Genomic DNA, 26,540 nt, shown 5'->3' on the forward strand with positions numbered 1-26,540 from the left:
TATTACAACATTAAATTCATGAGTTTCTAAGTAATTCATAATCGAAACTCAACTCTGATGGGGTTCTCGGATCTATCTGCCCGCTAAGCCGAAACAGTTTGCCATTGATCGAGGTAGTGGCTGCCATTTTTCGCAAAAAAATATTTTTAGAACTCGTATTTAATGTTTTTTCTGTCAAGGTTTTGTTGGATTCAGAATGAAGAGAATTTATGATCGAATCCGTATCGGTATCTAAGTTTAATATGTTCGTTTGTGATTCTTCACGCCAAAGTTTCTGTAAATTAAGTGCCATTAGCTCAAGTTGGACTTGGGACAGTTCTTTTATAACATCTATCTGTATCGACATAACGTTATCGCAATTTTTCAACAATGAATTGAGCGTTTCCAGTACATCCGCCCTTCTCTTTTGTATGTTATATTGATTGTCAATATTCTTTTCGAAAAACGCGAGATGTTCATATAGTTCTGCCAGTTGTAGCGAACACGATATGTATTGGGCTGAATAATGTTCAAAATCATAATAGTTCTCGGCACGCTTCAGCCATTTATGAGTAAAAGAAAACAATTTGCGAGCTTCGTCAGCATTGCGTATAATTTCCAACGGCACTTTTTTCTCAATATCTGTGAGGTCTAAAGAAGGGAAACTATAAACTTTTTCGGATAAGCAATCACCTTTATCGTATTTTTCTGATCCAGAATCCTTACTGTTTTCTTTATCTGTTTCGGTACCATCAAAATTCTCGTTTAGAAAGTCGACGCTTTTCCATAAGTCAGCCCCAGACCCCCCAGAAGCATGTTGTGAAAAGAAGCGGGTTAAAATCTTTTTTCTTGATAATTTAAACAGCGAGAGTCCATATTTAACCCAGTGATGACTTAGCTCTAAGAAATGCATCTCAAAATCCGCCTTCTGAAGAACGAATTCTTCTGGCATGAGTTTACAATTATCATGACAGGTTCGCAGGATGTGATAAGCAGCACACAAATGGTGTCGGGCATTGCCAAGTTGATTGAGGTAAGTGAAATAATTACCTAGTCTAGCAGTGCGTAAGGCCCAATCTTGGGGAGTACCCTCTTTCATTTCCAATTGTCTTCTAAGTGCTGTATGGTTATACAGTGTATATTTTTGGGAAAGATTCAATTTATTATATAGGAATGCTAACATTTGAACATTGTTTGTTATTAATTTGTCTATTTTCTCTGGGTTCATTCTCTTTATGTTGCAGATCGGTTCAGATGTGAACAAATCTTCAGCATCTATGTAAATATCCGATTTAGATTTACTAATATTATCGTACATTTCCTCTATACTCTCAAGGATATCTTTAGCTTGATTTATCTCGTCCAGTTGTATTAGAAAATAGCAAAGTAAATTTTGTATTCTAAGGAAAATAAATAAGGATTCCTCGCGTAAAGCATGCTGTTTGAGTTTGTCGAAAGCTACAGTCAATATATTCTTTTTCTCGGTAAGTGACAAAGGCATTGTTTTCGCCGAAAGTAAGGCTAGATAGCCTTCCATTGCCAAAGATCTTACATACATGCCATGATTTTCCTTACCTAATATAAGAAGTTCCGATTGGAGAAGTAATATATCTTTTTTGAGACTTTGAAGACGATTAGATGTATTCTTATCCTTCACTGTTTTCTTCACACTGTCAAAGACATTGCTAATTTTGATCAATGTATCCATGTTAAAATGCACAAAAAATTTAAGGCGTATATCTCGACCGAACATAAAAACAACAGACCGTAAAAAAATTTAGAATTTTCACGTGTAATGTCATATTTTACTTTTCTTCTTTTTGACTTACTTCTACGATTTTAATAGTAAAATAGAGGTGAGTGAGTTTAGTTGAGGAAAAAGTTTTAAGTTTGTTGAGAAGTAGTAAACATCATAACAGCTCGCTTCATACTAGCTCACTATACTATAAATCATTGAATTCAGAGCACCTACTAAGAATTCTGAGCTTCACGATACTAACGGAATAGGCACTGTTCTTTGCTATACCATTTGCAATATAATAGGGTGACAAGTCGGGCAACATCCTATGGGCCCAGCCGTAGAGGACTGCGTTACAAACCATTGCCGCAAGTAAATTTAAAAGTATACGATGAACTGTTTTGCTAAGCGCATTAAAAATAAGAAGCCTATCAAAGCGTGTTACGACACACAGAAATCCTTCTTACTTTCTGACTGCTCTAAAACCGGCTATTTACTTCCCGATGACCTACAAGCCTGAAATTTGTCTCGAAGATAGATCTATTGGCTTTTTAGCGCAAGTTTTTTTTTAAATTCAACTACAAGTAAGCCCTTAATTGTAATCTCACCTGGTGGTACACAAGGGATATAATTAACGTGCCCACCTGCTAAATCACTGGAACATGGAATAGGAGAAGTTTACCCCCGTTTATAAATACACATATATTATATGGATATTATTTTCACTTGTGTACCAGTGCTCTGAGAGTTGATAAAGCTGTGGGAGAAGATTAATTTATATCCTTTCCCCGGGGATATAATTGTCTCCGGCCCATGCTAGCCGTGCAGGTGATACAGTCTAAAATGGTAGGGGGGTCATCTGTTAAGGCTATGGCAGTTCTTTATAAATCTATATCCCTGCAAAGTTTCTACGCAGCATCTTAAGTACCGAAACTTTATTGCTTGGCAGCACGTCTTTGTTGGACGTATGGTAACTAGCCATGCCTGGAGCCTCCCCTCAGATTCATCATCGTCATCATATCAATCGATATAAGTCCACTGTTGGACATACGAGTAGGTATTTTGTAGGGAGTTCCACGGCTTTGTACCGCTTGGGTCCAGCGGCTACGTGCAAAGTGCTTAATATCGTCTATCCTCGTCGTTGGGGTTCGAACAACGCTGCGTTTAGTGCGGGGACTGCCATTCCAGCACCTTGGGACCCCAACGTCCATCTTTTCTCCGAGCTTGCCCCGCCCATTGCCACTTCGCGACTCGTTGAGCTATGTCGGCCTCCCAGACTAACCAGAGAATATACAGAAATTATAATTAAAAATTTGACCCTGCCTGGGATCGAACGCGGAATCTTTGACTTTAAGAACAGATAACGGCGCCAGGGCAGTGTGAAAGTGGTTTATCGTATTAGGAGTATTTATTATGCCAGAAATTGGGATCGACATTTAAAAGTAATATTAACTATAAGTGGGCACACTCATAATCCCTCCCTCTCAACATATGAGAGGGCCAAAAGGGCTTTATGCTGGTTAACTTTGAAAAATGTTTATATAAATATTAAAGAAATTTGTAAGCTAACATACGATTTTATTAGAGTTGATGGAGGTTGTATTTATTACTGCTTCCCTGCTTTCTGAGTCCAAGGCCGTAGGTTCGATTCCAATAACTGGAAAATGTTTGTGAGATGAACATGAATGTTTTTCAGAGTGTGGGTGTTTATCTCTATATTCTAAGTATTCATTTATAGTATTCATAAAAATATTCATCAGTCATCTAAGTACCCATAACACAAGCTGCACTTACTTTGGGACTAGATGGCGATGTGTGTATCGTCGTAGTATATTTATATTTATTTTTTCCCTAGGTACGTTTATAACATTGGATCCTTATGCTAGGTCTACTGCTAGAAAGGTCAACGGTGAAATTAATTTGTAAACTTACATCATACCCGTCAAAAACAAGTAACGCGTAAGTATATATGAGTACTGGGTGAGTATCAAAAACAATGTTGGTTAAGAAAAATTAAATGAAATCTGTACCTATCTTAATTGACAAAAAAAATAAGTGAACGCGAAAGTAAGTTCATATGACTCGTTATGCACTTATCGCTCTAGTCTTTCTAGATTGATTGATTCTACGAGTGTACTATGTCGGATTCGGAGACACGTATATCCGAGTGTACTCATTTACCACTTCCACACTCCGTACTTATTGTAGGTATAAGCATTCGTGTGCCGAACCTCGACCGGAGAGCCACTTGTGCGTCCACTTTTTCAAACAACTACAACTTTGCGATACATGTAAGCTACTTTATTTATATTATTTTATTAAGCCTTTTAATTTTCAAATATATAATACAAGTTTAAGATAAGGTGGTGTTTTATACGTATATGTGTTAGATAGTGTAGAGTTGCGTTACTAATAAATTCAGCTATAGGTACCTATTTGTAAATAGTGGTGATAAGTAGATGTCACGAAAAAAGAGCGTTGTCGGTACACTTGCGCGAAGGTCGGTTTACATTATTACGTGCGAATAAGTGCAATGCTTAGTTAATTACTACTTTTCGTGTGTGATTAAATATTAAACTTAGATAGGTACCTAAAATATGTTTCAACCAATGGGTACAGGTGGGTATAGGTTATCGGAAATATCTTGTTAAACCAAATGACTTTTAAGTAATACCTAACCAACAAAAAACAATCAACACTTATTAAAACTAAAGAAATTGGTTTCAACTGAAATTAAACTTGAAAACTTCTTAGGCATTCAGGTTTCCATACGAGGTTTTCTTCACCGTTAAATAAAGTGATATTTAATCGCATAAATTAACAACGTTACATAACTCTGAAAAGTTATAAGTGCGTGTTTGGACTCTGTCCTCCAGATAGAAAATCCGAGGTCCTAAGGACTAGGTACAGGTAGGTGTGTATCATTTCAGTTATCTGAAAACCAATAAAGGGAACAAGTCAGAAAAAATGGAGTGTAGGTAGCACTCCATTTTGTCTGACTTGTCTTATAATGTAAACAATCTTTACATACCCTTTTTGTGTAAAGTAAAATTTAAAAACTGTAGTGCGATGAAATAAATCCAAACTAACAAAATAAAAGGATGTGTTCTTAAGTTAGGTGTGAGGTTCCTTAACAATTTAAAAACAAACTTTACACTGAAAAGTAACTATCAGATTGTTTAAATTGTAAGACAGGCATAAAAAAATAAGAATTTACATACCGAATGACTTGAAATTACATTTTCACGTGTATGTGTGAGCGTATGAACGTGTATTTCAATTATTTCTTACAATATCAGACCGAGACCATCACTTGCAGTTTTGAATTCTTTTTTTTGATACAAATTAAAAAAAAAAGCTATTATTCTCATATCCTGCTTTAATGATAAATAACTACAAATATGCAATGAAATGCTCATTAGTTCATTATGTCGACATGCACATTACACAAGCCCTCCGACATCCTAGTTTGGACTAAGCTCTGATTCAGAACCAAAACTAACATCCGTCTTATTGTTTACATAATGTTGTCAATTTTGTTTTACGCAAATCACTAAACTAAACTGAATTATCTGGATTAGTCCTGTTGAGTTTGTTTACAGCTATTTAGGATAGCTTAACGTTTCGGTATATGTCAGCTTTCCTGAGATTTCCCTGCTTCCGTAGGAGAAATTACTGGACAAAGTCACCATAAAATGTACGTAGTGACAAACCATAAGGCGAATGGAGAGGACATAAATTGCTATGGCAACAGTAAAAAGAAGAGTCCTAGATAATATTAAAACGATAACTTCCACATATATTCACAATTTAATTAACAAACCAAAGAAACATATTTTGGCTAATAAATGATTAAAAAATTAGCAGTATTTTCTATTTCTAAATAAATAAAAATTATATTGCTATACAATTGATTTAAACTCGCCGTGATTAGTAAGGTAGGAAAGGTATTTACGCAATCATATTGTAATTTGTGATAAAGCAAATACCTAGCCACTAGTACCTAGGCATTTGAATACCTTTATGTGTTCCGTTGTTTACCATTCATGACCAAATGCGCTGCCTTCGAATTACAGAGGTAAAATTACCGTTACGAGGTACCTACAGGCTATACGATAAAAACCAAAGAATATAATAAACCTATAGATACGACTTGGTTACATTTACCAATTTTTTTCTAAACTATAAGGTAGGTCAAAGCGGTGATAGCCCAGTGGTAAGGACTTCGGCTACACTTTCGGGGGCCCAGTTCGAATCTCAGCACTAATTTTTTTAAGTTATGTACGTTTAAGCACAAATTGAAATATTACTTGCTTCAACGGTGAAGGAAATCATCGTGAGGAAACCTGCATGCCTGAGAGTTCTCTATAATGATCTCAAAGGAGTGTGAAGTCCACCAATGCGCACTGGGCCAGCGTGGTGAACCACGGCTTTGACTCTGCTCATTGTGGAAGTAGACTCGTGCCCTGTAGTGGACCGGTAATGGGTTGATATGATGATGAAGATGATGATGAAGGTCGTTGGTTTTCTAATGGATTTATCATGTGCTAGATGTGCCCTGCGGCTTCGCCCGCGTAATTTTGGGAGGCAGCGTACTGCTTCATAGTCTACAACTATATGAGATTTTTAGTTTTTTTCGCAAACATTTTTTTAATCTTGCGTAATTTTTTTTTTCAATGAAAACTATACTTTATTATTTCTAATACCTCCAAGAATATCTATAAAAAGTTTCATGAAGAGCGGTTTACTAGTTTTCGCATGAAAGCGTAACAAACAAACTTACATTCACATTTATAATATTATCAGGGATTCTAATGGATTACTCAAGACTACAGGAAAAATTTTTGATGCGTAATGTTTCTTATACAAACTTTTTTTACACAATGGTTGTTTAAATTTAGTTAGTAGTTTTATGGCTATTTTATTTTAAACTATGAACATTGTAATGGCTTAACTTTAAATACAGGACTTTAGATTTCCAAAATAAAACCCAAAATATTATTACCTGCCGTGCTCTATCAGTGAAAATTCTGTACAAATCTATTTAGCATTTTAAAAAATTATCGTGTTCAAACTGACAGACGGACTTTTAAAAAACGGTTTCTTTGTTTATGCCATGTTGATAACTGGAAACATCAGGCCTGAGCTGAATAAGGCAGTGATTTTTAAGTCCAACACTTAAGTAATATATAGATACATAAAAAAGGTGTATGGCATACCTGAATATTTATTTCATGACGAATAAAATTTTTTTTAGGCCTTTTTTATATTAATAGATGGATTGAAGACAGATAGATTTTTTAGTTCTCCAATCCACAGGTCAACTACGGCCTTAACCCCTTTTCACTGTGGGAGGTGCCCGTGCCCTCCTGTAGTGGGCAATTAATGGATTGATATGATGATCATAATGAGATAGATTTGAACCGACCTCCCTGGTGCAGCGGTGAGTGCGGTTGTTTAAGTAAGTATAATGTCCCGGGAATTTCAGAATTTCTCTGGTCTCTGGTCTGGCCTGGTGGGCGGCTTCGGCCGACGCTAGTTATCACCCTACCGACAAAGTGCCGCTAAGCGACTTAGCGTTCCGGTATGATGTCGCGTGAAAACCGATTACGGCTATGAGTTAAATATAACTGCCATCCTCCCTAATAGGTTAGCCAGATTATACTGCATCATCACTTATCATCCGGTGAAATTGCAATAGTGTATTAAAAAAAAAGAGAATAAAGTACAAAATAAAAATTCATTCATTTTCATAAGGCAATTGTTGAATTTTTTGTCGGAAATATCACGATAGGGATAGGACAATTTTCCATATTAATAAATTTATATTATAATGAATTACTAAAACGCTTATAAGTACACAAAGAAACACATTAACGATTACATAATTTAAACGGACAAAACGAGCGAGCTCAGTTTATTGTAGGTATTCGAAAGTTCCGAATTTCTAAACAAGTTTTAGTCGACGATAAAAACGTTTTTATGTTCGAAACGCGTTTTAGTGATTACTACTTAACCCTTTTAAAGTACCTTAACTGATAAATAAGTTGAAATAAGTTATTGAAATGCTTGAAGCGGGATTTTCTCTCTTGTTGTTTATTTTAACTTCTGAAAGCAACAAACATACACGTCGAAGTCTTAAAGCATTTTCGACTCGAAATAAATCTGTTAACTACGAGTAGTTAATTTTAATAGTCCGCAAACCTGATTCATGACTCATGACACGCCTTTATAGCGGTAATAACATATTTTTTTATTTCGATAGCAAAATTTCGCTCGCTTCCGATCTCACCTGATGGTAAGATGCAGTTGCAACTTGCATTGCAAGCCCAAGTCCAGTCTACATCCGCACGTAAACATAGAGTGATCCGCACATAATTATCGCCTTCTATGAATAATTTGACATAATAAAATATATATATTATCATTTATATGTGCCGAATGAATGTAAGCAACAGATAGCGTTTTTATTAAATGGACATTATGAAATATAATTCTCGTGCAAATAAAATAATTATGTACGTAATAAAGCTCTCGATGCATTAAAAGGCCCGACTCTTCCCGCGGGTGTCGTACGAGGTGACTAAGGGAATAAAACGGCGAACGGGCAGAAGCGTCGTCTGTGCATCTACTACGTACCATCTACTGCGTTCACCAATCCGTTTGCCCAGCGTGGTAACTATGGCCAAACCCTCCCGTTGGAAGAGGCCTGTAGTCAGGCAGTGTACTGTTATAGGCCTTGATGATGAAAGCTTTCGACAGCAAAACTTACATTAAAATAACTTAAATTCTTAAAGTTTCTATATACGAGCAGTTTAATACTTTGATAAATGCCTATTTAAAAAGATATCGAAAGTCTTGTACCGATTCGTTTGTACGAAGCAATGTCTAAATATACATTAACGTCAATGCGAATAAACATTTTTTAGGAAAGCTATTGACTGTCTAGTCTTCGATCAACAATCAATTAGATGTGCGGTCGTCAAACACTTTGGCTCGCATTCATTTCTGCTCCCATTCCGATTCATGTTTTGTTTAGCTAGTGAAAAATACTATGTACTTAGTGTCCGAATAAACAATAAGAATATCAGATTATGGAACATATTTTAAGTTAGTTTATCACCATCATATCAACTCATTACCGGCCAAATACAGGGGCATGGGTCTCCTCCCACAATGAGAAGTGTCAAATATTGCTATAATATATACCTACTCATCAGAAAAAAACTAATACCAATTTGAAAACCCATAGTAGTAGACAGCTTTCAGCTTTCGCCGCTTTTTTTATCCGCGGTTTACGGTTTTTTTACAAATCCCGTGGGAACCATTTGTTTTACCGGGTTGAAAAGTATCCTGTGTTACTCTCCATTCTTTCAATTAACTCTTTGTCGAAAATCAAGTTGATTGGTTGTTTAGGGCGTAAAAGAAGGAGAAACAAACACACTTTCATATTTATAATATAAGTAAGGCGTAAGGATGATTATAGATCGTAGGTAGTCAGTGGCGTCCACAGGGTTTTTGACACCAGGGTATGCATAAAGAAGGAAGGTGCCATAAAATGGAACAATCCTTTGCATTTATGAGTCATACAAAAATTTTAGGGTATGCAGTGCTTTTGTGCATGTATGAAGTGCACGCCACTGTAGGTAGTGGTCTCAGTCCAGTGGAGTACACTTCATACAAGCGATAAAGCACTATCTATTCTAAAAAATCTTCTGTTTAAAAATCTCTGTTTTGAAATGGAGTTTTCCAATTTAAATCGTCCGACGGAAACTCTGCCACTGGCTGTGGGACTGACACATGCGACTAGACATACAGTACGAGACGAGATTAAGGCTTCCTTTTTTGTTATCGTAACCCTACGTATTAGATGTACCTAATTTGTTGTTCACGTAGGTAGGTGCCCTACAAACAACCTTATTTAAAATGTAACAACGTTAGATTCTAGAGACATAATAAATCACGACATAAGTAAAAAGGTCTTATGTGGGAACAAAAGATTATCGTGATCCTATACCACGGAAAGATTTACTGGTCTGTGTGTGGTAGTAGGTACTTACGGAGAATTTGTTTACATACTATTGTATCACCTTGCTTATCTAATGGACAATACGTATAGAAAATATAACATCTACACAATAGGTTGTTCAAATGAGAATATCTTCGCTGCATACTGATTTACCATACTCTCCACCTACCAATGGCTAACCTTGGTGCACTAAGCAAATAACTTGTTAAGGCGCTCATCAAACATTGTTTCGAAATGACACATCAAAGGGGCTAACTACGATAAGTAAATACTCTTTTTTTTTAATTTTATCTCAGGAGGTAGGTATATCTTTTGCGAAGTAGTTGGATCATTTGGCCGGACTCATTCTTTCTAGCACTTAGGGAGTCAAAGAGTTAGTAAGGTTCTTTGCTCCTATTTTCTGTCGCACTAGGGAACCAAAGTAGTAAAAGGCTGCTTTGCTCTCATGCTCTCACGTACTGAGGAAACAAAGTAGTTGACAGTGGTCCGCTTTGCTCTCATTCTCTCACGCGCTGACGAACAAAGTAGTAGCAGGCAGTGGCGTGCACTTCATACATGCACAAAAGCACTGCATATCCTAAAATTTATATGTATCTCGTATAGCGGGAGGATTTGCTGTATGCATACCCTGGTAAGAAACCAAGTGCACTCCACTGGTAGCAGGCCACCTTGCTGTCATTCTCTCCCACAGTCTGACAATGAAAAGTAGGTTGCTCTGCCTTTACAAAATGTGAGAGAGTAAGGAAAATGCAAACGACATGACATGCCATGCTACAACGAAAAACCCTATAGTGGATTTTGCTTTGTTAAGCAAGGTTGACAATTCGATGGGCGCCGGCTTTGGAGGTCCGAATTTGGCCTTTACCTTTCCACCGTTTCTCGAAGGGCCCGTGAATTATCGTTCTGGCTCATTATGACTAGCACTTGGCAATAATAGTCAGAGTTTGTTACCTAATCCAGCCAGACATCATTGGAAGAGTGTGGTTCTCCTTCCTAAAGTAAATAAAAACCATCCCTTGATACCTATCTAGTGCAACCACTTCCTTTCCAAATCATACTATTCGACAAGCACCGACCAAATTGATCAGAAAGAGTTCACCTTTCCATAATTGGAATGAAAGTTTTTGCTAGTTGGTATGATTCTTTAAAAGTGTGTTTGATAACTGAACTTTTATGTAGGTAGGTACCTAATTTCCTACTTGCTTTATTTTATAATCTTTTTTTATCTCTCTGCTATTTGCTGAGTTTTATAATCTCTCAAGAACACCAAAATGAATAACAACTGCTAGTAAAGTGTAAAATAGTATGCAAGACACGCACATTTGTATCTATGAAATTGCTATTATGTGCGCAGTAGGCCGTCAGTGCTCGCTACACGTGACACGACTCACACTTTACACTTAAGCAAATGTATGAAAATACATTCAAAGCACTTATTATTTTGCGAAGATTTCATTACGCACGTAGCCGGTGTGATATAATAGCACGAGCACAATCACCGCTGACTGTTACATTCCATATAAGTGCAGCTATTTGGCTCGGCTCATAAGAGGGTGTAAAACAAAAGAATATGCGATAGTAATTTTTCACACGACAATGCCTTATTGTATAGGGGATTCAATTTTATTTGTTAGAACGTGCTAAACTAAAACCGATTAAAAAAAACTTTTTGCGAAAGGAAATGGATTCCTCAGGAGCCTGGAAAAGAAAATAATAGCGGATGTAAGGATATAATGGCGATATAATGGCGTCGCTATGGGTCGGGGTATACAGAGGTAAATAAAAAATATCAGAAATCTCTCGTAGTTCCATTAAATCTCGTTAGTATCATTAAAAATAACAACCTTTGTTCCACGATTATTTTTTAATCAGTATTAATTTAATATTAAAAGCAGTTTGATACAAAAAAAACAAATCATGTTGTTTCTGTAAAGTGACATTACACTGTAAAACTAAGTACATGTGATTCGACAATGTCGCGTAACCGGGTCAGTAACTGCACCTTAGAGACGTGGTTCGCGCACTGATGGCGATTTAACATTACAGAGTAGAAACAAGTAGAATATCTATGTACAACATCGGATATTAAATATTACACAAACTATTACAACTATTACTACTACGAAAAGGTTGTTAGTTTTAATATAAACCAGTACAGGTCGTCAGTTTTCTGGTATTTTTTATTTCACCCTGTAGGTATATAATGCGGAAGAAATATTGTATGGGAAACTTACAAAACAGTACTTACTTAAGTAAGCCATTTAAGAAGAAAAATGTTATGGGAACTGTTTTTGAGCAGTCGCTTTGTGGTAGTTATTTTAAATCGCTGACGCCTATATTTTGCGATGCACAATATAATCTCACGGCCTCCGACGCGACGGCACTGTGTCAGCCTCAATTTGCTCTTGAAAACTGCCTAGTTAATTAAGTGGCCAAGCGAATATTTACTATTTCGATATTACTAACTAAACTAGATCTAAGAAGACCAAGTAAAGAGTAGTAGAGTAACATTAAAGTTGGTCAAACTTATAAAGGCCTCGTCGGTTGTAATATCTGAGCGCAGAGGCCTTGAAGAATCTTCTCTTTTTCGGTATCAAGAAGAGGTACCTATGTAAAACGTGACAAAAAAATCGTAATAAATAAAAAAAAACCACATTATGCGTAACCGTTGTTTTTTATTACGCTACAATATAACTGAAAAAAAACATGAACAATTATTTAGCTTAGTTGAAATCTTTAATTAAAAGTTTAAACTCAAATTTTAGCGGTACGTAAAAATTAACCTAACATGTCTCACCACACTATGTATAATGAAAACACAAGATGATTTTCTTATAGTATTACATTGGCATTACTTTAAACCCCCGAGGCAAAAACGACGTGACGGGTAAAAGTGTGAACTGTGTGATTAAAATTTTTAAATTTATCATTATGATATAATTTTCAAAATATATAATTTGATTTCAAAGTATCTGTAGGCAATATTCAAGTACCTAAATTAAAGTGTTTCCTACGTTCGCTTTCTCAGGCGGAAATGTATAGAATGCAGGAACAATATCTTTGTTCAGACGAAGCTAATTTAAAAACGAGCCATATTTATGTTGCATACAAGATTTTGTCTCGAATTAAATGTTCCTGAGGTCGAATTTTGACTACACACGATTTATAGATAGGCTCCGAGCTTTTTATTAATACATATAATAATATCATAAATGCAAAAAAAAATTGTTCAGTAGCAATCTTCTTTTTGAAAACGGCGCAGAAAATTCTTCAGAAAAAGTTATTTTACTTTGTAGTGGTTTGTCCACTCCGACTTATATACTAACGGGCACGTGTGTTTGGTGCGTAATGTAATTGCAACCATTAAAACGTCAACCTTCTTAACACCAGTGGCAAAACATTTATTTTAAGACTCATTAGCGAACCTTTAGCCTTATGTAAGTTGCTTTAACAACTTGGGTTAGGTATGTTGCGTATTGTCGTTTTAAGTAGGTAATTTACGTTTGCACACTGTACAGTTTCTTTTTTTATATTACACAAAATGAAGAACTCTGCTTTTTTTAAATCGGTTAAGGTGCTGAGTGCTGCTTAATATAGTTGATAGAACTTAAGCTATTTTATTAATATAAAATATATTCGTAGTTCTTCATGGAGGGAAAAAATTGTTATTCCTGGTCATTTTCTGACTAATTTTATCTTTTCCCCATAGAAAAAATACAAAGAAAATTTCATTTATAAAGTTTATTTTATACTGGGATAAAAAATAATGAGAATAAAATATACATGTAGAATGTAGATATTATAAAGTATTTTTTTTTCTTTTTTTACCTAATAACTAAAAGTTTTATCCCCTAAGTTTCCAACACTTCAATTTATATTGAACTTGACGGCTCTAAAGAATCATCAAAATAGCAAGAAAATAAAATGCAAGGCAAATCCAATAGGAGAAACCTCTTAATATAATAACACCCTTTTGATAGGTGATAAAACATTAAGAACCTACTCCCCAAGACCCGTTAGTTGAGTTTAGCGTAAAGTTGTGTGTACATCCAAATCTCTAAACTCTAACTAAACCAAACAAAACTTTCTAAACCAATGATCTAGTAGCGTATAACAGTCTACCGTTAAACTAAACGTGACCTGCCTTAGTAGGTTGTTGATCATAGTAATTCCACTATTATTATTATTATTATTATTATAACTCTTTGTTTGTATGCCACATAAAGAACTATACAAGAAAAAATTAAACGTAAAAATAGAAGCAGAATACAAAAGGCGGCGTTATCGCTTAGTAGCGATCTCTGCCAGGCAACCTTAGAATTAGGCCATAACCACTATCCAACTTCTCAAGTAAACTTAATGGAAATTCTTAAAATATTGCCTGATATTATTTGTAGAATATTCAATTTAGTTTAATTTAAAGATTATTGTACAAGTGAATCATCGGCAATATTTATTTAATTACTTAAATCTTCACAACCTAAGTTGAACAATGAATAATAATTAACATATTGTTTTATTGTATTATAATGTAGGTATATTATAATAGCACTCATTGCCTGTGGGGACTAATTATAAAGGTACCGATGATCATGATAGATCATATTACCTCTGTCTCTAGGACACATGCGATGACTAAGTCTTGTTTTGCCTTTTAAATGAGCTACTAAAATGTACTCGCTATCTAAAACCCTAACTAAGACATTACACATTATACATACATACATACACGCGCCCGTTTATTCCTCATTAGGTGAAAAGTAAAAATAAACCTCCATTCGGATATGCTAAGCTTGTTTTACCCTACTTGTAATATCAATGTCTGACCATTTACAGTTAACGTGTAAAGGTGCTTATGCATTCAATTAAATTCTCAAATTCAGTTTGCAATCTAAGTAGGTGAACCTATGTGTTGTTTATAACTTTTCAAGGCTGAAGGTATATTTCTATTGTGTATTGCTATAATTCGTCATTCTGATATGAATTCATTAAATCGTTTTAGGGTTCCATATTCAAACAATATTTTAATTCTTTATTTTTTTTTAAACATTGTTTATTGTGACATGCCAGTCTCTTCGTGTTAGCCTTAACGTTACAGCAATTTAAAAAGTGCTAATTATCGAAAGTATTAAGCTGTTATTTATCCCAATAAAACCTAGTTTATGTAGCGGACGCCGTTTTTAGAAATAGTTCGTAAACCCCCCTCCTGAACATGAATTTGAAAAGTGAGTTAACTACGTGTACGTTTTTTTTTTTTTATCTTGACTTGGTAGACTTCAATGAAATCTTTCTAAAGGAAGCCACGACATTGTCTAGGTAGATACCTAAATTCCACTAAAGTACTTAATGCGAACCTAGCTGTTTCGAAGTCGTGTAAGTACATGGAATCAGAGAGAAAGTTAAACAGCTTTTTTTTTAATTACTTAAGAATAAGAATATTCTAAGCATACGCGTTACAACTTAGCTGTATCTTCACTCACCATCGGGTGAGACGTGTGATTAGCCCTAGAAAATGAAATTAATTAGCTTCAGATAAAACAACTTTACCGGAACCCTCGTGCGTATTGTAATCAAGAACTTTTGTGTTATATTAACTAATACTCTCATTGGACGCGGTACGCTACAGCAGTATTATGTGCAAATCCAACGACTCGTGGTGTTGTCTACAAAATATTACAGCTACATTTTATTTTGCCGTAATAAAAGTTAAATTCAAAATTAGAATTTAACATTCATTTATTTCAAGTAAGTAGGTACTTTAAAAGCACTTTTAAAAAGTTAAATAAGTTTGTTTGTAGTTACTCTACCGCCGGTTCGGAAGGCAGATTCTATCGGCAAAAAAATCTGCAGATTGCTGTTTTGCAACATCATTTTTGTTAGCAATTTTAGGAATTTTTCTTATTCCATATATTAATATTCCGAAATACATGTGAAGTCTATCAAAGCGTGTTGCGTTGTGGACCGAGTTCTATGTGGTCCGGCCAGTAATAAATTAAGTAACGGAGTTTATCTTTTAAGAAATTCTTGTTGCCTAGTAGCCCGGAGAAAGACATTGGCGACGTCTACCTTCGTACCTTGGAATACACGCTAAGCTTAATATCTCTGATGTTAAAAAACAAATGCAGCATTAGCTCACATGAGGCTATGCCTGAGGTTGACGGACACAGGCGCCGGCCTTTGTAGGACGTGTTTTTTGCAAATGTTTCTGTTTATAAAGGACTGTTTACCACTAATCATCGTAGGCCATATGCTTGGTCCTTAGTAAAAATAAACTTTTATGTAATAATAATCATTAAAAATCCTTGGATTGTTGATGTCCTGCGAATTTATTACGTTTTATTTACTTTACCCAAATATGCTCATCGAATATGCTCATTGCTTCCTATATGCCTTAGATGATTTTAGGAGGAAGCTAGAAAACCAGGATCTATACTTGTTTATTTAGTCAAGATGCCAGGGAATGGAAAATTTTGCTGTAGTATACAAACATAGATATCTTTCTTATACCACAAACTTGGCTATCCAACTATTTCGTTCTGCCAGAATAAATATAATTAATGGAACCACATTTGTACGTGCCAATTACTGAGCAAGTGCTTGTCGAAATAATATAGAAAAGGCCTTGAATTTATTTTAAATAGAGACCAAAATACCTTAAATTATTAAAGTTAGGTAGGAATACAACTTAATCGAAATATTTAAAAATAAGGACCAACAAATTAGAAACTTGTGTGAGGCCTTTGATCTTATCGATAATTCAGGTATATTTCATATTCATTAACAAAAGGGAGCTCTATAAAACAACATTATTCCGTATGTATTATACTTAACAACTTTCTTTTTACAATTGATGACAAGGTTGTTTGGAAGCACCACTCCGCTTTCGTCTCTCTCAAGACAAAGTAATGTTTGTAAAATTAAAAAATATTGACGATGCTGAGTTTCTTGCTCGCTTCTTCTCAATGGAATCTGTTATCCAAAGGACTACTAGAGGAGACAAAAAGACAATCTTCACGTTATAAAAATTCTTATATTTGGGCCTAGTTGAAATAAATTATTTTGGATTTGAATTACCACGGTAAAATCGGTTTATTTAAAAAGTCTTATGACATTAAAAATAAAATTTAGTTATCTTAACATCTACATTTTTACGGCAGGGTGTGTACAGAAGGTCGTTACGGCGAGTGTTTTTGGCGTTGCCCAGTGCCTATACGTCACCTTGTATTACCTTATTGTAGCATGACTCACGGCAAATAGTTGCTGTATATACTTACTTACACTTAACTTATCCTTAATGCCTCGAACATTTTTGTGCTTATCTTTATTTCACTTAAATAGAAAAATATTACTATATACAAAAGATTCCGAAGTTTATCTATTGTTTGACACAAAAGATTTTGTTTTTAACGTATTACACCTCTATACCCACAAAAAAGCCTAAGATTTTTTTGAAATGATACGAACACATCATAAGTAATTCGTGACGTTCAATCTGACGTTCTTTACTCAAATCCAGCCATTTTGACGTCACCAATTACGATAACCTGCCTGCTGCATGATGTCACAGGAAATTTTAAACCAATTTTCTCTGTATACCGTTTTAAATATTTTACGATAAGTATTTTTGTATTTTCAGAAGACTGATCCCGTCGGAATACTGCTGAATAAAAATCAACGAACATACTTAAGATTATTTATTAAGTCCTAGGCCCTATAGATTAAAGTAAACATTATAATGATGAATGATAATAGTAGATTAAAGATTGCAAATATGGAAATAGAAGAGCCTCTACGTGATATTGTGGCTGATGAATTCACATCTATTGTGTTTGAATGTAAAGTGAACGACTGCTCTAGAAGGTTCATCTCGTATAAATGGTATAAAGATGGTAAACAAATAGAAGCCACACGCAGAATTAAAATAAGCTGTGACGGAAAATGGCACAGATTAGAAATCACGTCAGTTATTTGTAATGATTATGGTGTTTATATTATATTACTTAATAATAATTTCAACGAAATATTTTCCAAAGCAAATCTATATGTTCGAGAAATAAAAGGCAAACAAAATAATGATGTTCTTTATATTCCTTCAAAATCTCGAAACTTCAATGTTTGTAGGCATTTGAGGTGTGCCAAAGTATTAGTAGGAGACACTATAGAGTTAGAAGCAACATTCAATGCTGACACATTAGATGACTACTTATGGTTCAAGAGTAATAGACCGTTACAACTAAATGAACGTACAATTGTACTGAGTGATAAAAGAACGACTACACTTTCTATATTGTGTGCCAAAGAGACTGACACAGGTATTTATCATGTGGTGTGTAAATCTGAATATGGTATCGCGTCAAGTTTTGCTAGTGTGATGGTCATAAATACAGATCTCAATACATTAAATACTAGTGAAGTGACTCCAAGTATAGATGAGCCTTTGCCCGAGGAACTTGAAGTCATTGAAGGAGAGGAGGTGCGACTTATGTGTAAAGTTACTTATGATGTAAACACTATAATACAATGGTCTAAAAATGGATTAAATTTAGAAGAAAGTAATACTATGGAAACTGAATACTATAACAACAGATATACTTGTTTAAGAATAAGGAATACTTGCACAAAAAATAGTGGAGAGTATTCTATACAAATGCGAGATGAAATAACAGGACATACAGACACATCGAGCTGTTTTCTAACTGTAAATCGTAAGTTCTTTTTACTACCAAGTAAGTATTTAACAATATATTTATGTCTTAAAACGAAAAATTCTATTTAATTTAATATGATTTTCAGATTTCCAACCAGCAGAAAAATTTAACTCGGTAAAACTAAGAACACCCTTACAGCCGATTGTAACTTGTATCGGATCGAAATTGTCATTTACTTGTGGATTTGTTTTGGATGATCCCAAATTTTATTACGTGGTTTGGTATATTGGAAGTTACAGAGTGGAACGCACCAATCATCGATTTCACGTAAGTGGAATAGTGGTAGTACAGGAAAGTTATTTGACTAAACCCAAGGTAGGAGGAAGTTATCAATAAATTTTTCGTTCAAAAGGAATTTATTCCGAAACAGTCCCATTTAAATTTTATATAAATCTGATGAAGAGTTTCGGAGACAGACAACGGAATTTAAAGCACATCAACCGCGATTGCTGCTATCGCATAAATATGCTTCTAGTGGAAGGCTTTGGCCTAGGCTTACCCTACTGACAAAGACGTGCCGCTAAGCACGGGTATACTATGCTCGCTAACAGAATAGCCCGCTATCATCTTAGACAGCATCAACCAGGTGAGATTGCTGTCAAGGGCCAACTTGTATTGGAAAATAATGCATTGTTTACGCAATCACACGTCATCAAAACATCACGCCTATACACTTGAAAAAGTTACGCAGATTTATTCAGTATATCAGGGTACACCCAGATTTTCCATTAAAGTTAGTAGTTGCATATTTCGTCGTGACTGGAAGCTAGTTGTGGCACATAGTATTCAGACTTGATACTTGAAAATTTTTAGTTAGCATAACATTTATTTCAGACGTCGGTTTTTTGTTAATTTTTTTTTATCTACATTGTGTTTTTATGAAAATGATATTACAGAAAAAAAGTGTTTTCTCTCTTTCGTTCGAAGTTTGCAATATATTTATAAGATCTTTAAGTTCCAATAGAGAATTAATAAAACAAGTACTTAATATCAATATTGTTCGCATTTCAGGTAGTACACAGTGGTGGCGATTTTTACTTATTTGTTAAACAAATAGAGCCAGGAATGGCGGGTGAGGTAACTTGTGAACTTCGCAGAGCATTACCCAATAGGTCATCAATTGTAATTAATAGAGCATCATCAATTTTAACCATTGTGCCGCCTGCAGTTATCGAGAAATTAGCAAAAGTAAATAATATAAATTCCAAAAACAATATCTACTGCATTGGAAATTTCAAACATATTATTCCTGTTAACAATAAATACATTCTAAATGGAATTCAATCAGCAAAATCAGCAGTAAGTACTAGCAGTTCTGCTTTTGTAAAAAGTATCGTATCACTGATCACTGATATAATATATGTAAAGATATTTATAGATTATAATTTCTGAATTTCTATTTCTTGGTTTGGTTTAGTCAGAGGTTTCTGCCGTGGTTAGTTACCACTACAATTAGTTATAATTAGTTACACCACAAAGAAGTGCTGCTAATAGATTTTGCATTCCGGTACGATGTGGATCAGAAACCGATTAGGTACTTAATGTAAACGTACCCTCCAATGAGTTAGTCCGCCACAACTTAGACTGCAATATGATTTACTACTTTGATCTAAGTGCTAAGTTGTATAGTGGAATAAAAGAAAAAAAAGGTTAATAGATATATTTGTGTTAAGAAATACCTCATAAATTTGTTTTTTTTTTTAATTGTGGCATTGCATTTTTATAATCTAATGAAAGCTTTAGCGAATTTTTTGGCGAATCATTTCGTTATTAATAATGTACCTATTTTGTTAACTATTATCCATATTTCATTCTCCTTATAGTTAATCGCAGACGCTTCCAATTATTGCTAAAATCATGATCTTATCATCTTTGATCTGGTGTTTTGTTATATTTATCAATTGAAACAAGATTAAAATATTTGATAAGTAGGTTTTTTTGAAAACCAATTTGACGCCTGTTGATGTAATTATAAAATAAAATAATTCCTACAGATTTCTACAAATGGGACGAATGTTAGCGAGGAAGAAATGGTCATCACATATTGCAGGTATGTTTAAGTATACTTTGACTGGGTTGAGTTTCGTACACAGCCATTTAAGGCTACAATAAAATCTGGTTTATCATCAGAATATCTACGCAGTGTCTTATCACACTGCAACTGAGAGCGAGAAAAAAACATTGCTTAGCTATTTCCTAGTTAAACCTCGTTTAAGGATGATGCTAGACTGTGAGAAATGTGCCGTGTCACAGGCACTAGGTACGAAAGAGTTTCATTTAGAGCACTCGGATGGATGCCAAATAGTGAATCATCATTATATCACTATCAATCCAGTACCGGCTCTCTACAGATAACTAGTCTTCTCCCTGAATGAGAAGGTCTTTACGCCGTGGTCGGCCATGATGCCCAATTGTGGATTGGTATACTTCTTCAAGAGTACACTAATCGAAATGTTATACATTAAATGCTATAGTAGGAATAATAACTTTGTTTTGGTAAACCTTGTGATTCTGATGTTTTAGATTGGGTGATGACAATTTTTATTTTGATATTACTAATGCCGATGATGAAATTAAGCACGTGGATCATATAAAGATCTACGACAGCTGTATTAACGAACCTATTAAAACGAAATCTAATGTCGTGATTATGGAATGGTATGTGCGTAATGTATGCAAATATGATTTATAATTTTTCTAGATAACTTTCAAATTAAATAAACGGACAAATATTAAACTCAATTTTGTAGGTGTCACACAGCCGAAAAAAGTAAAGATTTAAACAAGACTAGCAAAAAGTGGTATAAAATTCAGTTTGGAAAAACGAGCGACAAATATGTAGTAGCAGGCGTTTCAAGTTTAACGATGTTAGAGTTGAAAGATCCTCCATTAGAACAAGTTATGAAATTTCGTATAACGACGACAGAATCGATACACGAAGCTAATGAATCAAGAGTTTGTATATGTAAGCGATATTTCAAATACATTGTTATTTTATTCCTTATTTAATATCATAAATGCGAAAGTGTGTTTGTTTCTTTGTCCTTCCTTTACGTCCTAACTAAGCAGCCAATCCACTTGAGTTGTGGCATAGAGTTATTTGAAAGTACCGGAAGTTAACAAAGCCACCTTTTGATCCTGGAAAGACATTAAATTCCCAAGTAACATAATATTTTTACATCAAATAGCCTCCTTTTATCGTCTTCCATCAATCACCTTTCTTCACGTCTTAATAAAGCAACAAAACGTATTGTTTACCCCGGGTAACACCGCGGAGCGCAGCAACAGTTTATCATGATAGCTTTTAATGGAGATTATTCGTAATTCACCATAGCCCATTAGTTTACCATAACCTAAGTAGACTATAGAGATACAATGTTTTAAAATATTTTTCATATTATACAGCGCCAGCCATAGATGAATTGCCAAGAATGAAAAAACAATGCGAGCTTAAACCTATGGAAGAGTTCAATTCAATGTTTACAAAAACCGGCGATTTAATAGGGTGTGGTGCATTTGGAAGTGTGGTTCTTGTTCGTGATAAAGAAGGAGAATTATATGCGGCAAAAATATTGAAAACAAGAACCCAGAAAAAAAGAGACACTGCTATAAGAGAGTATGAAATGATGAAAAGTTTAAGACATCCAAAATTAGTAGAACTTTATAGTACATTTACAGCAAAGGAATCTTTTATCTTAGTAATGGATTAGTAAGTGTCTTTGTTGTTATATAAAATTTAAATTTAAAATCAAAGAAATCCAAGTAAGATGTCCAGTTTTACTGAAAATTCTATGTACTTTATGAACAATAATTTGATATAAATAAAAATAATTACAAAGTAACATCAATTAGTGTATAAAGAATATAAGCTCTCACTTTATCCCCCTATTCACTTATGGGCACGGTAACGAAACTGCTGCGCTACTGTCACTTTGAATTGCTAGACTTGGCTGGCCGTTGGGCTAAATAAGCGCCAGGTCACCAGACGATTCACAGAGATCAATTCTTGGGACACGATGTTTATTGTTTAATTATAATAATTATTATTGATATTTTAAACTTTACAGCCTTTGGGGTGGTGAACTTTTTGATAGAATTGTCGAAGAGGAACACATAAAGGAGCTAGACGTGGTACCGTACGTGAAGCAAATCTGTGAAGCTTTGCAATATTTGCATGGTAACAAAATAGTTCACTTAGATCTAAAACCTGAGAATATAATTTGCCTGAGCCCGAATTCCCGACAAGTGAAAATTATAGATTTTGGTCTCGCAAGAGTTTTAGACGAGACTCATGTAAGGGCAATCTACGGAACCCGGGATTACGTTGCACCTGAAGTATTAAATTTTGAGCAGCTAACTTTAGCTTGCGATATGTGGAGTTTAGGAGTGGTTACTTATATGCTGTAAGTCTGAACATTTTATTAAAAAAAAACGTAGAATTTGGACGAGCTCCCCGGCACAGCGATGAACTCTGTGGTCTTAGGTACTTGAGACATATGTCTCACGTTCCATCACCGGCAGGAGCAATTTTCTAATTTATTAATTCTGAATTGACTCTGGTCTGGTGTTGTGGGAGGCTTTGACTGACTGGCTATGACCCTGTAGACAAATACGTGTGCCGCCAAGCAATTTAGCCTTCCGGTATAACTACCATACCTTTTACGAGTACAGCCTGCTACCATCTTAGACTGCATCATCTTTTACCACCAGGGGAGAAAACAGTTAAGTGGTAACTTGTATTGGAATAAGGAAAAAATATAATGCAATTTCAGGGCTCGGAATCGGATTCAGTTTACCGGAAAATTGTGGTTTATAACGGTTTATTCTGCGTTTTACGGTTAAATGATTGAACGAAACTAAATGCTGTAGGTTACCGTTTTAATGACGATTTCATAACCTATATTAAACCTAAATTAAAAAGGTTTATGCAAGACGCGAAGTCCCTGTAACAAATGCGTAGCCTGGTTAGTGGAGCGTTCGAGGCTACTTTACTATAAATTGTACATCTTTTTAAATAGATTTGTGACAATTCTTATAAATCACTATGTTCTAAAATAAAAAGCCATTAGGCTTGTAGGAATAAAAATTACTTAGATGTCCATAATATGACGACATTTTTGGCTAATTTCGAATAAAATATACCTAAGTAAGTAGAAAAATAAAAAAAAATGTTGTGCACTGAATAACTTATGATCACGTCCTGCCACTTTAGATTACTCGTACAGAGCAGCGAGCGTAGCAAATCAAGAAAAGAACTGAAATGAAATTTGAATCCATTGAGTGACATTAAATAAGAACCTGTTTAAAAAAACGTAACCAAAATTTTTTCCAATACCGGGTTGATGACCAAACCGTTTTGAAATTCTTTCCGGTTTTCGAGCCCTGCGCCATTGACTAGGTTAATTTTTGGTTTTATTGACAGACTGTCAGGAGTTATGCCCTTTAGTGGAGATAGCTGGCCCGAACGATCTGCAAACATTACAAAGGCTAACTATAACTACCACGAAACAGCCTTTAAAGATATATCAGATTTGGCCAAAGACTTCGTGGACCACCTTCTGATACTGCAACCAGAAAATCGTATGAAAGCACACAACGCCTTAAATCATAGATGGATAGTTGACGGTCCACCTAAAGGGGCAAAGGCTGGACACATGAAACGTACTAGGCAAAATTTAAAGTCCTATCTAGCTAACAATAGAGCAAGGTGGCAGGTAAGTTAAAAGTTCTATCTACACTTATTAAATACTTCTTGATTTTACTCAAGTCGGGATATGAATTGGTGCCTAACTGTTTATTTGAAGTAGAGTTTGGCATCCGCCACATCCAGTTCCATCATTAACAAGATCTAAATCTTTGCCAATATAAAAAAAAACTAAGCTGATTATACTTCATTTTAAATAAAATTTTAAGTAAAACCGCTTCGATACGTCTATCATTACGTTATTTGTAATTATAAATTACAAAACACTTGTAGTTGTGTTTATATACCATAACAGCATTAATAAGATATGATTACCAAACATATGGCACTAGAGGCTCGTTCCTTATACTCGGAGACACGAGGGTCGTTTCTCAAGCAAAAATAGTAAGTTATATTAGTAACGCCCGAAATTAATTAATAATATTACATATAATTAATAGTGATATCTTTTTCTTATTGTTCCCTCTAAATATCTACACTATATGTATTTTAAATCTGCCATCTAATGATTTTCGATTCGATTGTTTATTGCTTTCGACTGGAAGCTGGTACTAGCATCCCCCCCACTGAACCCCAGACTGTAGAACTAGATGTGCGTGGTGGTACAATTGATTGAGTATGTGTTTCTATCGAAAATAGCAACAGATTTTTTTTAGAATAAAATACTTTTTATTTGTTGTATTGGATATGAATAAAAGTAAGATATTATAACAGTAGAACTTTCATTATCAAGATTGTTAAAAACCACTGGAGGCGGTTAGAGTTAAATAAAACAAATCAATAAAAGCCAACAAATATGGCGCGTGAAAAAACATACATAGAACCCTCCAATTCTATTACTTAACTGAACGTTAAAAAATTTTAACTACAGTTTACTATTAAAAATAATGTCAGTTTTTTAGAGTTCCTTACCCCAAGGGTGCCTACAGAATTATATTACTAAGCCTCTACTGTCCTTCTGTTTGTACGTCTACCGGTCAGCAGGCTCGTTTCTCATGAAACGTAATAGGTAGAAAAAGTATTTTTTTAAAGAATATGTATTATTGGCACAAAACCATAAAACAGTAATAAGATGAAAATTTAAGTGGGTTTCCTATTCAAGAAAAAAAGATGGAGCAAAAAAATTAAGATAGAGCAAAAAAAAAATACTCCATCTTAATAGTTCTTATCTTATAATAGTTCATATTTCACCTTGATGATTATACGGAATCCTTCGTGTGCGAGTCCAACTCGCTCTTAGGTGGTTTTTAAACAACTTTTAAGTACACGGTGGGTCGGCCCCCCGCGTCCCCAGCGGCAGTGGCGGCAGTGACAATTGCTCACCAGCAGTAAAAACGCTCATATGTCCTGTATTCCTTTGTGTAAACGCATTTTTTTCCTTTTCCAATTAAAGTAAATTTACGGAATATTTTTCAATAGCAATAGATTTGAATATACTTATTCGATATTATATATTATTTTCATTCAGAAATCTGTATAAGAGCTTTGAAAGTACGAAAGAACCAAGTGAAAATAAACTCTAAGACCTTCCTTACACAACTTAACTGAAATTTTGTTTTAATAAAACTGTTGATTTTAATTTAACCAATGAATTTTTATCAAACAGAGAGCAGGAAACGTCATGATAGCGGCTCATCGTCTACGCAATGCGGGAAGTCAAAGGAACACATTGGACGCCGATAGAGTTTCGCCTAGAGTGACTTAGAAGAACCTTTCAGAATCATCACCAATGGCTCTTTTAGTGTTCTTTGTTCTCAGTTCTGGTAAACTATATAAAACAAATATACCTATTACAACTGATGAAAATTGTAAAAAACGGCTTTTCATGTTAAAACTCTAATAAAATTCAAAATTATTGATAACAAAAATATCAAATAAAAACTTGAACATGCTTCAAGACTACTTAATTTTAAACATTTTTTACATCACTATGAACTCTCATCAATATTCATTTAAGTAAGTATAGTAAACTATTGTATTATATATTAATTTATAAAAAGTGATGTCAACAAAGATGCATGTACTCAAACGAGTAATTTAGTTTTCTTTGCCTTTCCCTTATATTTTTGTATATTGGTAAATATACACTATTTCAATCAGACAGTGTGAATCTGTATAGATATCGATAATTTATAAGAAAATTATAAATAAAATACAACAAGCTATTAATTTTCTCACTCATAAAAAAAAGGCACAATTTTTTTAAAAGAAAACAAAAGTGAAAAGAAATAAAAACTTTTACAATATCGCAATACAATTTATTTTTAATAGGTGTGCTATTTAAAACTACAATTCGACAAACTGTATAATATAGGTAGGTACATAATACATTATTATACAGTGCTAATCATCTATTTCTACGAGATAATCATATAAAAAAAA

At 34.5% G+C, this 26,540-nt stretch overlaps 2 protein-coding genes across 4 annotated transcripts; one reads left to right on the forward strand and one right to left on the reverse strand.

The window, feature by feature from the left end:
* Positions 1-1,693, reverse strand: LOC120636194 (KIF-binding protein-like). Its single transcript, XM_039907547.1, has one exon. It carries the CDS (start codon positions 1,685-1,687, stop codon positions 17-19), a length of 1,671 nt encoding a protein of 556 aa, XP_039763481.1. The 5' UTR covers positions 1,688-1,693; the 3' UTR covers positions 1-16.
* Positions 1,694-3,933: 2,240 nt separating this feature from the next.
* LOC120636287 (titin-like) lies at positions 3,934-26,107 on the forward strand. Of its 3 annotated transcripts, none has more exons than XM_039907702.1 (11): positions 3,934-4,008; positions 17,383-18,472; positions 18,540-18,721; positions 19,466-19,753; positions 20,449-20,504; positions 20,978-21,112; positions 21,205-21,419; positions 21,860-22,163; positions 22,522-22,857; positions 23,877-24,168; positions 25,765-26,107. In XM_039907702.1, the coding sequence occupies exons 2-11, from the start codon at positions 17,482-17,484 to the stop codon at positions 25,861-25,863; spliced, it is 2,898 nt and encodes a 965-aa protein (XP_039763636.1). In that variant the 5' UTR covers positions 3,934-4,008; positions 17,383-17,481; the 3' UTR covers positions 25,864-26,107. The 3 variants fall into 3 exon arrangements, with proteins under 3 accessions (XP_039763636.1, XP_039763638.1, XP_039763637.1); XM_039907704.1 differs by having other exon boundaries at positions 17,383-18,451; positions 25,765-26,106; XM_039907703.1 differs by having other exon boundaries at positions 3,941-4,008; positions 17,386-18,472.
* Positions 26,108-26,540: the final 433 nt, after the last annotated feature.

Source organism: Pararge aegeria, chromosome Z, assembly GCF_905163445.1.
Source record: "Pararge aegeria chromosome Z, ilParAegt1.1, whole genome shotgun sequence".
In the NCBI taxonomy this organism is placed as follows: domain Eukaryota; kingdom Metazoa; phylum Arthropoda; class Insecta; order Lepidoptera; family Nymphalidae; genus Pararge; species Pararge aegeria.

Coding starts and splice junctions, on each gene's coding strand:
- LOC120636194 (XM_039907547.1), bottom strand. CDS start 1,687: ATGGATACATTGATCAAAATTAGCAATGTCTTTGACAGTGTGAAGAAA.
- LOC120636287 (XM_039907702.1), top strand. CDS start 17,482: ATGATGAATGATAATAGTAGATTAAAGATTGCAAATATGGAAATAGAA. Junction 22,164..22,521: donor TTTATCTTAGTAATGGATTA/GTAAGTGTCTTT, acceptor TAAACTTTACAG/CCTTTGGGGTGGTGAACTTT. Junction 24,169..25,764: donor ACAATAGAGCAAGGTGGCAG/GTAAGTTAAAAG, acceptor TTTATCAAACAG/AGAGCAGGAAACGTCATGAT.